Raw genomic sequence first — 18,848 nt, forward strand, 5'->3', positions numbered from 1 at the left:
TGGATTGTTAATCATTGCCCTAAGGGCATCCATTAGCATTTCTCATAATTATTAGTTAATAGTTATTGTAAATTTTTAATAGATATTAATTTAATAGCTTCGAATATATAAAAGAACGGGTGTGGAGAAAATTACAAAGGTGGGAAGAGAAATTGCTATCACAAGCCAGAAGGGAAATTCTTATCAAAGCTGTTGTTCAAGTAATTCCTACTTACACGATGAGTTGCTTTAAATTACTGGTGGGGCTTTGTAATGAGCTTGAAAGTCTTATTAGAAAAATTTTGGTTGGGACAAAGGGGTGATCGAAGGAAGATACATTGGGTCAAGTGAAGTACCATGTGTAAACCAAAGGGGGAAGGAGGAATGGGATTTAAAGATTTAACTTTGTTTAATGACGCCCTATTAGCTAAACAAGCTTGGCGGCTCTTACATAATGAACACTCTCTATTTTACCGGGTTTTCAAAGCTAAATTTTTTCCGGATTGCTCAATATTGGAGGCCTCGAATTCTGCCAAGGGATCATATGCTTGGCGGAGTATTTTGCATGGAAGGGAAGTGTTGAAAAAAGGAGCAAGGTGGAGGGTGGGTAATGGAAAGGACATTAGCATTTGGGGTGCAGCCTGGCTTCCATCTACATTTGAACCAAAGGTCAGCAATCCAATGGTAATTGATTTTCCAGAGGTCAAGGTTAGCTCTTTGATTAACCCTCTCACATGCAGCTGGGATGTGGACATACTACAAGCCTTGTTCAAACCCGAGGAAGCACAGCTAATCAGAGGCATCCCCTTAGGCAATGCCTTGGCTAGTGATAGGGTGATCTGGCCACACACTCAATCAGGTGTTTATACAATTAAAGCCAGTTATTATCTCCTTTCTCAAACCAAAAATTCACTGAATGATGACACCAACAACCCAACTCCTCCCAGGAAGCTTTTGGAAACTCATTTGGAGCATGTCGGTCCCAAGCAAAGTTCGGAATTTTTGTGGAGGGCTATGAAGAATGCAATTACAGTTAAGACCAGCTTAGTCAAGAGGCAAGTGCTGTCCGAAGCGACCTATGAACAATGTAAAATGCAACCTGAGAGTGTTCTGCATGCATTGTGGTCGTGTCCATGCCTTAACGAGGTGTGGGAATTTGATCAGGTTTGGAGTTTCAAAAGCACACAGTCTTTCTCAAATTTTCAGTAACTCATACTCTACGTTATCGACGCAGGCTTAGATTTGGATGTGTTCTCAATGGTGGTGTGGTCTTTGTGGTATTGAAGAAACCAAGCCAAAGTGGGTAATTCTGTTTCTACCATTGGTCAAACTTTGGCTCGAGCTCAACAGCAATTGCAGGATTACTATCTGGCTCAACTTATATAATCAACTCCTTCAAATCCTACTCACCATTCTGCAATCGGGTGGTCTCCTCCCCCTGCCTCCACAATGAAGGTAAACTATGATGAAGCAGCATTTCGAGAAACCAATGAGGCAGGGTTAGGTGCAGTCATTCGAGATAGTGCAGGAAGAGTGATAACATCCCTTGCGAAGCGGATTCCCCTCCCTCAGACGATGTCTGATGTGGAAGCAGCAGTAGCGAAACAAGCTCTACTCCTAGTGAAGGATCTGAGACTTAGCTCTATTATCTTGAAAGGAGATTCAGAGATTGTCACCCGAGCCCTTCAAGATATAGAGCAGTCCCTTGCCTCATTTGGCAACCTTGTGGAGGAATCAAAGCTTCTTGTAGACTCTTTTCTTAGTTGTAATGTCTTTTATGTTAAGCGAAAAAGGAATTCTGTAGCTCATAACCTAACTAGGTATGCAAAACATGTTAGCGGTTTAGTTGTTTGAATGGAGGAGGTCCCTCCCCATGTTGTATTTGTTCTCTTAGCGGATCATGGCTAAGTTTTTCCTTTAATGAAAGCTACTTCAGTTTGATTCTCAAAAAAAAAAAAAAATTAAGAGTGTGTTTGTTTGGAAATGAAATAAGGTGGATGGAAAACTTTTGAAAGAAAATGGGAATGAAAACTTTTTTAGAGTGTGTTTGGTTGGGTGGGGAGGAAGGAAAATAAATGGTGGGGCCCAGGCAAGGGAGTCAATCTCGCACCGGATGCTGTACCAGTTTGACTGGTGGAACAATATATTTTGGTACCGATCAATACCAGTGTACCGTTTCAAGTTTACCATTATTTTTTATATTTATAAATAAATATATATATATACATATATAATTTTTATATTTATAAATATATATATATATATACATATATATATTAATAAATATAAAAGTCTACCATAAAACATTACATCAATTAAAGAAAAAAAAAAGTATTCATGATTTTAGACTTTAGCATCAATTAAAGAAAAAAAAACACAACATAAAAAATAGAAAGCTTAATTGTTTATTGCATACTAAGAAAACAAATAATACTAATAAGTTAATACAAATAAATTATCATTTTGCTTTTACAAAAATTCAAAAATTATAAAACTAAATTTTTTTTTTGTACCGGCTGGTATTTCCAAAAATAGGCCAGTATGGCCGGTACGACCGATATTTAAATCGGTACGAAACGTTGGTGTTTCAATACTTGTATACATACTGGTACGGTACATATCAGCTGGTACGATATCAACTACACTGGGCCCAAGTGTTTTCTCTCTGCATCTACCAAAAAGTTTTTTCCTCAAATTGAAAAAAAAAAAAAAAAAAAAAAAAAAAAAAAAAAAAAAATGAAGGGAGAAATTGGACACCATTTTTGGATGAAAATGCCCATGTGCAATTGCACATGGGCTTCATCCACGTTACTTTCTTCACACTTTTTTTTTTTTTTTTGGATTTACTAGGCAGACTCGTCTGGTATTCTTTATTTTTTCTTTTGCTTTCTTTTGTTTTGTTTTTTTGTTTTTGTTTTTTTTAGATGTGATTTTTTTATGGACATGATTTTTTATTTTTTAATAAATTTAGGTAATTGATATTTTTTTATTTATCACTTTTTTGGTTTTAATTGGACATCATTTTTTAATAAGGATATATGCGTAAATTTATATAAATTCAATTTTTTTATCCTTCCATTTTTTCACTCCCAACTAAACAAAAATAAGAGAAATTAAAATATTTTCTATTCTCTCACTTTTCCATTCTCTCACAATTTTTTATCCTCTCATTTTTTTACCCTTTCAACCAAACGGACCCTAAAGGACAACATATTTAGTCCCTCTAAAAGTCTGCATCTTAACAGGGAATCGAAGGGATAGTTAAGTTAAGAGGCCTACTTGACTTGCACAAGAGTAGCGAATATGGTTGCATTTTTATTTGGCCAGTTAGAATGTGTTTGGATGAAAGAAATTTCTTCACCCATGCATAGTCAGCCTAGCGGCTAATATTATACGGCCTAATGTACTATCTTTAATTACTTATAAATAAATTGTTATCTTTCTATTAAAAAATATTAATAAATAAAATCCTATAGTAAATTTATATATATATATATATATATATATATATATATATATAGTTTAGGGGTATAATAATCAAATCTGAAGTGTAAACTCATTTTCTTTCATTGAGAGAGAGAAAGAGATTTCTCTTTTCTTCCCATTTCTACCCTATTCCAAATGGAATGGGAATAAATAATTCATAAAAGAAATGAATAAAAAGGAACATGACATCTCTAATGTATTTGAGAATTTATAAAAATAATAATGAAAAAAAGAAATATATAGTTTTATTATTGTACCATTCACTTTTATTTAATTTCTCAAAATTAGTATTTCACTTTTATTTGATTTCTCAAAATTAGGATAAAATTAGTATTTCACTTTTGGGAGAAATGTTTAAGAGGAAACGGAAGTCAGGGGTCAATGTGATGTAAGCTAACCTAATTCTCCATAACTCAACAAAAAGATTGTCAGACCCGCAATTATGTTAAATTGAGTGTATTTGTATTTGTTAGATGAAACATCTTATCCAAAATGATTACACATCGTCCTCCTTCTCTTTTTTCCTTTTACTTTTCCTTTTCATGTTAGAATATGGCTTTAGGGTTGTACATGCCTTGTAAATTGTAATAATCATTATTAACAAAAAAGAAAGGCTTAATGTATAGCTTCTAAACCCAAGAAGCCTTCAAAAAAAAAAAAAAAAGGAAAAAAAATGGTAATAACCTAATGGGACCTAATTTTATTTACATATTAAACTATTTCATATTAAAAGAAAAGTTAACGGATCCGGATGTTATAATAATACAATTTAAGAAACATTTTAAAAAAATTTTACAAAAAAAATTAACTTTTTTCACAGTTTTTATATTCTTTATAAAAATTATATTAAAACTTTTCTAAAATAATTTATTAACAAATTTCATAAGATACCCATTAGCCGAATCCTTCATATTATCTACCATGCTTTGAGTGCTATGCTGCCTTATACTCAGCTATATTGTTTGCTTTCTCTCTTTGTTATATACATATCTTCTTCTTCTTTTTTTTGAGGGAAATCTACGTATCTACTTGATTCGTTAAATCTTATTATATGATATATTCTTTACCATCTATTGTACACCAAATTTAACAGAAAGTTAATTTCAAATGGAAAAAAGGGGGTCGCAATCATGCAAGCACACCATGTGTTTAGACTGTGGAGAGATTGGGATTGACATTATATCCAGCTGGTTCAAATAATAATCAACCAAACTTCAATAGCAATTGGCAACTCGTGGCCTGCTTTTGCCTGGTGCAATTAATGATGATGAACAATGTATAGACATGATGCAAACTTCAAATATATATTTCCAAGGGGAAAAAAAGCGTACAAACATAGAGCAATTTTTTTTTTAATAATTCGATAAATAGGATGAGAGATTTAAAATGAATTATTAATGACATTAGTCCTCTATAACGAGAAAATTATTAAGTACTCCCGGAATATTATAAATATATATTCCTCCTCTTACATGAATGGTGGGTTCCACCATGAATTTAATTAGTGAGACTCATCATTCATGTGAGAATGAGAAGTACGCATTTATAGTATTCCGGGAGTCTACAATAATTTCCCTCTATAACGTGTGATCCTGTTGAGTTTTTTTTTTTTTTTTACCTAACCATTTATATTGCAATTTGCAACCCTCAAATTGGCCTATTGAACTTTCAACGAAAACTTTTTCTTTTTTTGAATATATTTTAAGTGTCCCAACTATTGAAGGATCGAACCTTGAATGTCTCTATCTTGTCAAAAAGTGCCATCCAACTACAAAGGTTGTTGACAATGTATGTGATACCTTTTACCAGATAGAAATCAACTAAAATCTCATTAAGTTATTACAATTTGAATAAAAAACTATAAACAGCAAGGAAGTGCAAGTTCTTTTGGTTACTATATAAGTTCTTTGTTCTTTAATCAGTCACTTACAAGGACTCCCTAATATGAAAGCATATATTTCCATTTGGTAGTCTATTCTTTCTACCATAACCTTTGACATCTCCTTCAATTTCCAAAAGCTTGACCAATTATAAAAACCTATAAGTAAAAAAATTGAGTCTATTAGCTCTACCCTCCGCCTCCAAAGATACCACCTCCCTTAGATTTACCATAATGATAACATTGTTGACCATGAAAGAGCAATGCATATATTATTAAGTACCTAAATGATTTGATTTCGAATTTGGACCCACTTTTGGATTCTTCGTTCGCATCTTTGCCCTACCTTTTACCAATGGATCTAAGATTCGATATCACCCTTAACGTTATGTAATTTGATAATATCTGTCTTGTAATTATAAAGATCCTAATAAGGTCATAAAATGCATCATTGAACATATAGAAATGGAATATTTTGGCCTTCGCATGACACATGCAATTGCCTCAAAAGTTGGAAGCTTGGTTTATTTTGAAAAGATCACTTCAAGGAACACCAACTTCTTTAACTCGTGCATACATCGATTTTACATAGACTTATTACTGATATAACTTTTATTATATATCAAATATAGCAAATAATTTAAGCTTTTATATAAAAAAACTTTGAGAAAATTTGTGTACTTAATTGTTTTTTGAAGAAAAAAAAGTACATACATTCCAAGTCAGTGGTCAATGTGATAGAGCGGGAGGGAATCAACATTTTGAATAAAAATTGTCCATTTCTTGGCCTACTTGTGATTATAAAAAATGCTAGTAAATATTGACCAACATAGGTTAAACTAAGGAAGGTCTTAACTAAGCTGTCCTCCAAAGTCCATTCCATGAGAAAAAAGGAATAAAGAAAATTAACAAAGGTTGGTAGGTAAAAGATTCCAGTTAGAACCTGGTCAAGTAAATGAAAACGAGATATGAACCTCAAGGTGTAGCATGGAATTGGTCATGAACAGTGATATGTTGCTTTAAGATGTTGATATCTAAGTTGCACCAACTTATCAAATGCAATGTAAACTATGAAAAAAACAAAGAAGTGTTTGACTATCTATCTCTAATTGGCCTTTTGGGTACTCTCCGGGTGACAGTGTGACACTTGATTTATTGATTACACGAGTGATGATCATTATTGATGAATAATTAATTCATTAAACTCTGTTCAATGTACGAATAGAAGAAGGGCCACACTCATTAATGTGACACAAACATATCCTCAACAACTTGGACTAAGTACACTGTTTTTTAATTGAGGCATGAACCATCCATAGATTTGAGCCAGAAACATTATCCATATTGTCGATCCGGTGGTTTAGGCTTTAGATAAGGAGTAGCAAATGTGGTCTCATTTAATTTTTGAGTAATGTTACTGAAATAATACTTTTTTTCACAACATACTGAGGTGAGATGTTATTGATATTTATCCATACGGAATCATCCTTGGTAGTTGGTACCATTTTATCGTCTAACTACTAGGTTCCTCTTGATTTGAAACAGTTTAATTTCATTATTCATATGCCGAGTTTTGTGACGTGAGCTTATAGCCAAGTGAAATATTAAAGTAACTGAAAGTACAGTAGAATTAGCTAAGTGGGAGAGGTGGCTGTTGATCTGTCCCAAATGACTAGGGAGTCTGTCTTAACTTGCCCCTCGCCTTTGAATTAAAGGGTGTCCCCATACACTAAGGGTAGGTAGCTAGCTCTCTATATCAATTGACTAAAAAATTTCATTATTCATTAATCACATTAAATATTGTAAAATTCAAATATATATTCAATGTCAAATTATTTAAAATTTTATTGTTTATCATTTACAACTCACCATTTAGCTATGAAAAGAAAATTAGGAATAATTTGTATATATATTATAGGAAATGTTAACCAATGCCTTAAGTTTATGAACTATTTTTAGAAACATTTTACTAGGAGAATGATAAAACAATAAATATTGTCGATAACTTTTTATATTTTCCATGAAAGCAGTGCCAAAACTTTTCTATTATGGTTTATTAACAATTGTTGTAAGGACTTCTGTTAATATGGCCCATATATTACACATAATGATACAATCGTTGTTTTCCTTTTTCAAGAAAAAAAAATTATGAGATCAATTGGTAGTCTTCAAATATAATGCTTGAATTTAATACTGTAGTAATGATACTTTGCAAATAGTAATTCTATACTTCAATTAGTGTGCGTTTGGGTAGGGATGAAAAATGAAAATTATTTCACTATTCAGCTTATTTTTGCTACTATTCATGGACTCCACTACATTTTTTGGCCATATTCATAGGTCTCATTGTACTATTTCAACTAACTTTTACCTTTATCTACAGTACTTTCAGTAATAATTTTTTAATTTCAGCAAAATAAGCAGTATCTAAACATAGATCTCAATGATCTAGCTCTTACATGCATTAGTTGTAATCAATGACCCAACTCCAAAATCAATATGCTTGGCGGGATAGTGATGGGAAAAATTGAGATATTAGAATGACGACTTCTACTAATTTATTGGCCAAAGAAAATGAACATCACTCATTGACATTAAATTAACTTTTTTTTAGGAGAGAGAGAGAGAGAGAGAGCAATGAATAACTTTATTCTTACTCTAACTCCTATGTGTTGCCCAAAGAAATTATATACAGGTTTTTAGAGGTATTATAAAATTAAAAGTGCAAGACTTAGGTACAATATTTATGTACTGTTTTTTAGATTCTCCTCTAAAGATTCTGTCAACAATAATTTTTTAACTTCAACAAGATAAGCAGTATCCAAACACAAATCTCAATGATCTAGCTCTTACATGCATTAGTTGTAATCAATGACCCAACTCCAAAATCAACATGCTTGGCGGGATAGTGATGGGCAAAATTGAGATATTAGAATGACGACTTCTACTAATTTATTGGCCAAAGAAAATGAACATCACTCATTGACATTAAATTAACTTGTTTTGAGAGAGAGAGAGAGAGAGAGAGAGAGAGAGAGAGAGAGAGAGAGAGAGAGAGAGAGAGAGAGAGAGAGAGAGAGAGAGAGAGAGAGAGAGAGAGCAATGAATAACTTTATTCTTACTCTAACTCCTATGTGTTGCCCAAAGAAATTATATACAGGTTTTTAGAGGTATTATAAAATTAAAAGTGTAAGACTTAGGTACAGTAATTATGTACTGTTTTTTAGATTCTCCTCTTAAGATTCTATCATGTGGATTTTTTCTCATGAACTGGAAGTGGATTTTTTAGTTAAGAAACCATATGACTAAATTTTAAGAGATAAATTTAAAAAGCAGTACCTTAGGTACTGCATGTACCTAAATTTTGTTTAAATTAAAATATCATGCCCAGTACACAAAATTCTTACTTTTTGCAGGTAAACAGTCTTAATCCTACATTTTTTTTTTTGAAGATGTTAATTCTCATATTCAAACTCACAACCTATATTTGGGAGAGGTATCTTAAAATTAAATGTTATAATTTCAGACCTTTTAAATCACTTGAACTTTAAGACCATTATAAATTAAATGTGTTTTTTCGTTAAATCTTTGATTTCTCATAGTTTGCTGACTTAGAAATTTTAATTAATACGATTTTAAATGTTCATGATTCAATTTAAAACTAATAAAAAACAATTTAATTTATAACAATCTAAAACTTTAAGTTTTAGTTTAAACATTATGAATCATCTAAAGTATAAGATCTAAAATGTAACTTATCCAAATAAATATAATGCACCGACTTTTTTTTTTCTTCTAATATTAGCAGGAAAAAGAGAAAGAAAGAGACCTTTGCTAGAAGATTGTGCATTGAGAAGAGAACAATATAATATAGTGGTCCCAAATACGAAGCAATAACATGCTCTTTTGTGATACCAAATAGATATCACAGATAGGTCCCTAAAATTAAATTGTTTGCTTGCTATTATCACTTTTTTCCCTTTTCTTTTTGTCTGAAACAATTGTTTCTCCATTATTTTTATTTGGAATTATCCACTCTTTCTATTATATTAGCCTTGGAGATTTGACAATTTGTGTCTTGTTTTGTTCTCGTGGCAAATTTTAAGCTTTAAAAAAATAATGCCAATAATGTAGAAATGGGGTTGTACGGAAATTCAATGCCCCGACCACCTTTACTCTCTGCCTCTATGTACAGAGGCAGGCCCAGAAGCTCTGTGAAATTTAAGCTAAGGATCAAAGATACATACCAATCAGAGATACTGAACTGTCTCTTTTGTATTTTGATGATAAAATTTTAATTCATTATTTGTTAGGTAAAGGGACAAATCTTCACTGCCTTTATCCAACTTTATCTGTTGTGACTTTGTGACTTTGTGTTCTATTTTCATCCACGCATGCCTGCCATAAGTACAATAATATAATTTTTTTAAAAACAATAATGCAGTTAGTTCAATAATTACAATAAAATACTTTTAAGGAAGTGTTGGGTCACTATGAACAATAATAATACATTATGTTATGTATTTTTATATATGCATCGATCATTCCTATCATTTTCACTTATGCACAAATATTACTTTAACCACACACTTATGTAAGAAATCAAAGTTTAAAAACCAAAAAGAGACAAGTGTGTATAACATTGGTTCATGATTTTTCAACCAATAATAATAATAATAAGCAAATATTTCGCAAAGTTTAATAGTTAATTATTTACATCGAGGGTTTTGTCATTTTCATGACAATCAATAACAAAATATGATAAAAAAGTGAGAACATGTAAATCGATTATCTCTAAGACTAACTAATATACCCCTTAAATCTTTAATCTAATTCATGATTTTCAAAAAATCATATAGAACCAAAGGAACCATATATAATAGAGTTTAAACTTTAAAGTATACTTTTTGATTTGGTTAGACCTATATATTTCACAAACTATTGTCAAGTTGGTGAACAACATAGGTACAATTTTCCAATACGCGTACGTAATTTGTTTTCATGAAAACGAATTACGTATCTACTTTCATCTCATAAATCTGTCCAATGTCTTTGTCTTGTTCACTTACTTTCATTGAAAAAAAAATTGGAAACTTTTATTGCAAAGTTTTACATCATCTAGAGTCTAGACTAGATTCTAGATGATGTAAAACTTTGCAATAAAAGTTTCCAATTTTTTGACATTGGACTATGAAATAAGTTGATACTTCAAAGTCTAGACTCTAGACTATGAAGTATCAACATGTTTCTCGGAGAAAATGGGCTTTTGTTCTTTTCAAAAAAACAATCCAGCATTTTGTCCATTTTTTCAAATTAATTAGGGAAATGCTCCTCTTTTGAAACTCGATTTTCTCAAAATCGAGTTAAGCCTATAGTGGCGTTTTTAATGAGCTTATAGTGATGTTTTAAGGACCTATAGTGGCATTTTTGAACTCGATTTTTATGAAATCGAGTTATAAGTTAAAAAAAAAATTGCATGTAACTCGATTTCCTGAAGATCGAGTTTAAAAACACTACTATAGATCCTTAAAACGTCACTATAGGCTCCTTAAAACACTATTATAGGGTTCCAGAATTTTTTTAAAAAAAAAAACTTGATTTTGAAAAAATAGAGTTTTAAAAAATGGGCATTTTCCTAATTAGTTTGAAAAATAAGACAAAATGCTGATTTTTTTTTTTTTTTAAAGGACAAAAGCCAATTTTATTCCGTCTTTCTCTTTCCAGCAACCATCAGAGTCAAAGATCTAAAATTTTACTGTGATTCAGAGTTTCCTTTAGTTAGGAATTGACAAGTCCATAATTACTTGAAACTGAAAGGTAAAAGTCTTGAGGGACAATGTCACAAACAATGAGGCAATGAGCAACTTATACTTGTTATGGAATTAATTCTTTCTTACAAGCAAGCTTTCCTAGAGGTGGGAAAACAAATTCCTAACTTCACGTACGGACTGAACATTTTATGCGTATTTGGTCATGTTATGTGGTAGATTCTTCCACACCCATCTCTCTCGCTCTCTCTTTCTTCATAGCGGACCAGTCAGAACCCATGACGTCTTTGTATTTGTGGTGAAAATAAATATCCACAACGATGATAACGTGAAAATTGACTTATGCAATTAGATGATATACATCAGTTCAGTGAACGAATGGGTGCACGCTGGCATGCCCTCATAAATTGACAATCACTTCCACATGGGATTATTAGCAAGATGCCCAAGAAATAGACTTTTTTGTACTTATTTTGACACGGATACACAAAATTTGACATAACCTTTTGCAATTGCGTGCTAAATTACTAATATGACATATAATGATAGATAAAAACGTGCTATTAGTGATACTAATAGGCCAAGATAAAAACGGAAAAAAAACTTATCAACTCAATTGCTTTGAAAAATTTGTAAAACCTTTTGCGTACGTGACATTGTTCTATTTTGATTTGGTCACAAACTGTGTCAATTGTCAACAACACGTGAAATTTTGATTTCGTAATTTGACTTTGTTTCTAAAAACTAGTGTGGTTTGCACGTGCAAGGCACGTGCTACTTCTTGAGTAAATTAGGGTTGTAAACGAACCAAGCCAAGCTTGAGCTCGGCTCAATAAAAAACTCGTTCAGGTTTGTTTGTTTACAAATAAGTTAAGCTTGAGCCTTAGTTTTAAGCTTGTTTGATAAACAAACCGAGTTCAAGCAAAAGAAATTGTTTATGAACAAGCTCATGAATAATAGGGCTCGATAGAAAACATGCCGAGCTTAGGCTTGTTTATAGCTTGATATATGTTTACTAAATAAACTCATTATTATAACATTACAAATATGTTTTGGAATATTAATTTATAGCTTGCTAATTTATATATGTTTTGGAATGTTAATTTATTTAAATTTGTGAAGATTATAGTTGTACGAATGACATATGTGGATGTAAAAAATGTATTTTGAACAATTACTCAAGCTATAGACAATGAATAATGATGGCTGGTGATGATGTTGAAAATCGTCAGTAAATTACATAGTCCTCACGTGCTTTAGGCAAGACCTGCACAACAAAAAAAGAAGAAGAAGACCCTATGAAGAGTACCGGTGTGGTACCGGCCAAATACTCTCTGAAGGTCAATTAGAAAACTTTCACAACTCTAGAGTACCTTGATTTGTGAGGGTTTGGAGACTTTTATAGTAGCGTAAAGCTGACCTTTGTTTTCTTGGCGGAGAGGGTCTTTCCTTATAGGGAAAATCCTTATTAATACACATATATTGTGGGATCCTTTCCATATGGGAATCCACTTGGTCAGGGTTAACTGCGTGGCGCAAGATGTTTCCTTATATACATATTCATGGAGGCCAAGCAAGGTCACGCTAGACCCGTCATAAGCTTGCTTTTCTCCATCAGCTTCCTTCCGTCGGCCTCTTATCTCGTCTAAGCGTTCTTGTCTTCTTATACAGATATCGTCGAGCATGGAACCATCAGCTTGTGATGTTGTTGTCTTCATCTAATGAACGAACAAGTGGAATCGTCTGCTTATGATCCTGCCGTGCTAGTATCCACCCAGTATATAAGTAAAGTTGACGAGCTTGTCAGCTTTTTATGGGACTGTCGGCTCCTCCTTACTCTATGTGGACGAGTTCAAACTAATTCAAAATTTCCCTTATCAGTTGCCCCTACTCCATAGCTCCGTCGACTCTAGTTTACGGGTTATGGAGTTTGATTTATAGCTTTTCTACTTGTTCAGAAAAAAGGCGCATTTATTAATGGTTCCTTAAGCAACCATTATTTAATGCTTAGGACACGTGGCACAGGTCGGTTGGCCTCGTTTCTGAACAAAAATGTCGCTTCATTCCCCGTTTGATTTCGTCCTATAAATACCTCACCTCTTCCTCATATTTATCCTTATTTCATCCTTGCAAATCCTGAGAAAAAGAGAGCTGTTATCCGTCATTTTGCTACCGTCAGCTTGTGGATCTCGTCACCTCTAGAGTCATCACTTCATCCTATAAGTCCTCTTTTCCCTTTTTTTTTTTTTTTTTTTTACTCTGGCTCTTGTAGTTTAGTTGACGCTTCTATAGAGACCCGTCAAATAGGTTCTTAGATTACTTCGTCGCTTGTAGGTAAATAGATGTCTAAAGAAGTGACGAGTGGACAATCGCCAGTCCGTGAGGAAGCAGGCTACAACGAGGTCTTCCAATTAGGTCATGAGCCCAAGGAGGGCCTTTTCTGGTCGTCAGAGAGGGAAATGTCTGCCCATTCTCCTGTCGACGAAGGAGAAAGTTATGATGGAGGGGAAGGTGAGGAAGAAGAGGGAAAAGAGGGTGAGGATGAGGAAGATGGAAGGGGAGAGGATGAAGAACACGGGGGAGAAGATGACGAGGATGAGGGTGAAGGTGGCAAGGAAGCCCTTGTAGGAGGAAGTTCAGGAAGCCCTGGGGATGGTCACTCTCCTCCTTTTATTCTCCCCAAAATTTGGACCGTCAATGACTTCAAGCCGACGATGACGACAAATATCTTTAAGAATTTACGGGACTATTTCCAAATTCTTGACCATATCCCAATCCGTCTTCCCGGGAAGTTTGAAAAGTACTATTCGGGGACGACTGCGGATGTATGCATGTATGATGCCATGTTCGCAGCAGGACTGAGGTTGCCACTGACGGCATTACACTATCAGTTGGCCAATTTTCCAGGACTGTCCATTAGCTAGTTAGCTCCCAATCCTTGGAGGATATTCATTGGAGCTGAAATCCTATAGAGTTGCCTTAGTGGTGGAAACCATCAGCTTTCACTAGATGGGTTCTTTTGGTGCTATAGACCCCAACACATCGTTTCATCTCAAGGGATTTACCATTTTGCTATGCGGAAGAAGGAGCTTAGGCTTGTGTTAGATATGCCTGACTCCAATAGAAATTGGAAAGGCAAATATTTCTTTGTTCAGGGGACAGATTAGGTATGCCATCCAGAGGAGTGGGTTACAATGCTTCACGGCTTTGACAATACTTAGGGTATTGTCAAAGACTCAGGTTTAGCGTCGTTGTTTTCTTTTTCTTATTTCTCTGTTTATTTGTTAAGTACTTAATTCCATCGTTCCTTTTTTCAACTAGTGTTCATCCGCGTATAACTGACGAGCAGGAAGTTTTCATTCATCAGGTTCTTGAGATCCCGTTTGAGGAACGGAAGTGTAGAGACCTGATCACCCTTGATACGCTTCACGCCTACTGTGGTGGTCTAGTGCCAACGCCGGCGACACGTAGATTGAACAATTACTCTTGTCGGCGTGAGTCCTCTTTTTACTTGTTTCTTTCTGTCGTTTTATTGTCATCTTTGTATCTAACTCTCATCCTTTGTCCAACAGAAATGGAGGCAGCCAAATAGAGAGCATTGGTGAGGGCAGCTGTGGCGTGGAAAAAAGAAGAGAAGAGGGAGAAAGGGGAGGGGGCGTCCTCGTCGGCCCCTAAGGTCGTCGAGAAGGGAGCGCCAAAACGAAAGGCTGAAGGGAAGGATGATCGTCCTCTCAAAAAAGGAATGGTTACTCTCGGTGACAAACAATCCAAAAAGCCATCGCCTCCCAAGTCAAGCCATGGAGCTAGCAAAGGCCTAATGACGACAACGGGCCCCGTCACTCAGGGAACTCATCGTCTCCTTACGCATAAGGGGTATGTCGTTGAGATGATTGCGTCAATCATCAAGGAGATGGACTTAGACCCCTGTACCAAGTAGAAGACAGAAGACTTGGGGGTGCCGGGTCTCTTTGACCTCTCCTGGGTATGTTCTTTTCTCAAACTCTCTTACCCCATTATTTATTCGTTAGCCGACGGTTGTATTGTTTTCAGGCGCTGGTATAAAGGCGTTGCAAGATAGGTGCATTGCTGAGGAAGGAGTGGTTGGTCATCTTAGGAAGCACAACGAGACCTTGACCAATGAAAAGGATCAATACAAGGATGCCCTCCATACTCTGAACAAGGAGGTGACAGAGCTGAATGAGAAGTTGAAGGAGGAGACCCGTCAAGGGTAAAGGTGCAAGAGGCCAAGGCGACTTTGGAGAAAGAGCTGACGGCTCTCTGCGGGCAGATAGAGATGGCCAAAGCTGACGCCATAATAGAGTTCAAGGCTTCATAGCCTTTGATTGACACATGCGTTGTTTACTACGATGACGGGTTCAAGGATTACCTGAAGCAGGTCAAGTTCGTTTACCCACTCTTGGACTTATCCAAGGTTACCATGGATGATCCCCTGTTGGCGACACCATTTTTTAGGAGACCGATGACTCTGCTCAGTTAAAGCAGGACCCAAAAAATGGTGTAATTCTTGCTCAACCGGCTGTGGAGAAGCCCGTCTCTCTTTTGATCCCGTCCAAAACCCTCCTAAAGACGACAAGAATCCTCCAGTTCAAGACGCCAAGAACCCTATAGTTTACCTTTTTATTTTTAATAACAATTTATGTATTTAGTCCTATTTTCAAACAATGTTAAGTGCCCTAATGTTTTTAGGCTTTGTTTGTAAACACTTCTCTTTATTTATGGTGCATTATTTTACATCCGTCGCTCATGTGTGTTGAACTTTATCTTTTGATATGCATGTCCATCCATCCTTATGCCTATATGTCAGGATGTGCCTGTCTCTTAAAGGACTTGGTAAATAACTAGGATGAATCTGTCTACTTTGGTGTCCTCGTCCACCCATAGATTGATTAACGAACTCGTCCCCATAGGCTAGGTAACAAACTTATCCACTTGTGGACTTTAATAATTTAAGGTATCCTAATGGGATGAACTCATCCACTTTGTGGACTTAATAATGGATTTGTCCACTTTGTGGACTTAACAATGAACTCATCCACTTGTGGACTTAACAATGTACCCGTCCATTTTGTGGACTTAAATAATTTCAAGGCATTCTCATAGGATGAACTCATCCACCTTGTGGACTTAATTACGAACTCTTCCACTTGTGGTCTTAACAATGAGCCCGTCCACTTATGGACTTCAATAATTTCAAGGCATCCTTATGGGATGAATTCGTCCACTTTGTGGACTTAGGTATAAACTCATCCACTTTGTGGACTTAGGTATAAACTCATCCACTTGTGGACTTAATAGTTTCAAGGCATCCTCATGGAATGAACTCGTCCGCTTTATGGACTTAAAAATAAACTCGTCCACTTGCAGATGTAACAGTAAACTCATCTACTTGTGGACTTAATAGTAAACTCATCCACTTGTGGACTTAGTTTTGTAGAAACATACACATACTCAAGTCATATATGAATAACTCTTCTTATTGTGATAACTACGTGCATAAGTAAAAAATTGTTCTTAAAAAAAATAAAAACCTACCCTTTGGGCTTACAAAATATTATAGATAAATGTTAACTAAAAGAAAAAAACTACAAATGAGGAGTAGCGCCCTTCATGTTGTCTTTTACTAGTAGTATCTCTTGAGATACTCAGCATTCCATGGATGGGGTAACTTCTGTCCGTCTAATGTCTCCAGGTGGTAAGTACCTTTCCTTCGCCATGACGTGACTCTGTAGAGTCCCTCCCAATTAGATCCGAGCTTTCCCTAAGAGGGATCTCTTGTAGCACCTGTCACCTTCCTCAAGATGAGATCTCTAACTTGAAAGTTTCTATACCTAACCCTAGAGTTGTAGTGTTTGGCCATGAGGTCCTGGTACCATGCTACCCTTTGCTTAGCTGTCGCCCTGACTTCGTCCACCAGGTCAAGTTGTAGACGCTTAACCTCGTCGTTCCTCCTTTCATCATGATTGTCCACCCTGTAGCTTGTGAGTCCAACCTCAGTTGAGATAACTGCCTCGCTTCCATATCATAGTCGAAACGACATCTCCCCAGTAGGTGGTCTAGCCATCGTCTTGTATGCCCATAGTACGCTCGACAATTCTTCTAGCCATATGCCCTTTGCCCCATCAAGCCGAATCTTAATGATTTTAAGTTCGTTACCTCAATTTCTATTTTGGCCTGAGGGTGGGCGGGTGAAGAGTAGTGGTTTTGATCCCCAACTGTAAGCAAAAGTCCCTGAACGAGTCATTGTCGAATTGCTTCTCGTTGTCTGAGATCAAGACTCTAGGGATTCTGTATCTGTAGATGATGTTCATCCAGACGAAGTTTCGTACATTCTTCTCTGTGATAGTGGCCAAAGCTTCAGTTTCTATCTATTTGGTGAAGTAGTCTATGCCGATTATCAGGAACTTTAGTTGTCCCATCGCTATTGGGAATTGTCCCATAATATCCAACCCCCATTGAGCAAATGGCCATGGGCCGTTATTGGGATGATCTCTTCTGTTGGTTGTTTAATGACGTTGCTAAACCTTTGACATTTGTTGCAGGCTCTGACATAAGCCTAGGCATCCTTTTGCATAGTAGGCCAGTAGTATCCAGCTCGAATTAGTTTGTGTACCAACAACCACGACCCTGAGTAGTTCCCGCAGATCCCTTCATAGACTTCTCTCATTACATAGTCTGCTTCTTCAGTGCTTAAGTACCTTAGGTACGGGCGGGAGAAGCCTCTCTTGTACAAGACGTCCTTTATCAAAAAGAATCGTGCTACTTGGACCCTCAACTTTCTTGCAGCTTCCTTATCATTTGATAATGTGTCGTCTTTCAAATAAGAGACTAACAATGTGGTCCAGTTACTTCTTGTACCTATCTCCTGCACATTGATAACATCTATTAATGGTGAAAACTGAACAAATGAAAGTACCTTGCCTGGGGTGATCATGTGTTCCGCTGACGCAGCCTTGGCAAGACAGTCAGCTTGCTCGTTCTCTCCTCTTGGGATTTGACCAATCTTGGCGTGCAAGTCATCCACCATTTTCTTTACTTGCTCTAGGTACTTCTTTATCCTCTCACCCTTACATTCGTAATCACCGTTCACTTGGTTTGTGACGACCAAGGAGTTGCAATGAATAACCACACCCGTTGCCCCTGCTGCTTTGGCAATATCTAATCTTGCCACTAGAGCTTCGTACTCCGCTTCATTGTTAGTCGTCGAGAAGTTGAGATGAATCATGCATTCAATCTTGTCCCCTTCTAGAGAACGAAGTACAATACCCGGCCCGCTAGCCTACTTGTTGGATGATCTATCCATATGAATACACCACTAAGGATACTCTCCTGCCTCCTAGCCTTCCATGTTAGTGAACTCTGCAATGAAGTCAGCGACCACCTACCCCTTTATGGCAGTACGTGAGGGGTACTGTACGTTGAATTCACTCAACTCTATTGCCCACAGTGCCATTCGTCCAGCGGCTTCAAGATTGCTTATTGCTTGTCGTAGGGGCTTGTTAGTCAGGACGACCATCGTGTAGGCCTGGAAGTACGGCTTAAGCTTTTGAGCTGCTGTAACCAAAGCAAAGGCAAGCTTTTCCATCGGTGGGTATCTTTCCTCTGCACCACAAAGTGCTCGGTTGGTGTAGTACACAGGCTTGAACACCTTGTCTTCTTCTCTAACCAAAGTCACACTAACAACAGCTAGGGATACGGCCAAGTAGAGGAATAGTTCT

General features: G+C 35.9%; 2 protein-coding genes across 2 annotated transcripts; one reads left to right on the plus strand and one right to left on the minus strand.

Annotated features, from left to right (window-relative positions):
- Positions 1–1,428: 1,428 nt before the first annotated feature.
- On the plus strand, positions 1,429–1,833 carry LOC142644519 (uncharacterized). Its single transcript, XM_075819105.1, has one exon. It carries the CDS (start codon positions 1,429–1,431, stop codon positions 1,831–1,833), a length of 405 nt encoding a protein of 134 aa, XP_075675220.1.
- Positions 1,834–17,686: 15,853 nt separating this feature from the next.
- Positions 17,687–18,355, minus strand: LOC142644520 (uncharacterized). Its single transcript, XM_075819106.1, has one exon. It carries the CDS (start codon positions 18,353–18,355, stop codon positions 17,687–17,689), a length of 669 nt encoding a protein of 222 aa, XP_075675221.1.
- Between the last annotated feature and the right edge of the window lie 493 nt (positions 18,356–18,848).

Source organism: Castanea sativa, chromosome 7 (assembly GCF_040712315.1).
Source record: "Castanea sativa cultivar Marrone di Chiusa Pesio chromosome 7, ASM4071231v1".
Classification (NCBI taxonomy): Eukaryota; Viridiplantae; Streptophyta; class Magnoliopsida; order Fagales; family Fagaceae; genus Castanea; species Castanea sativa.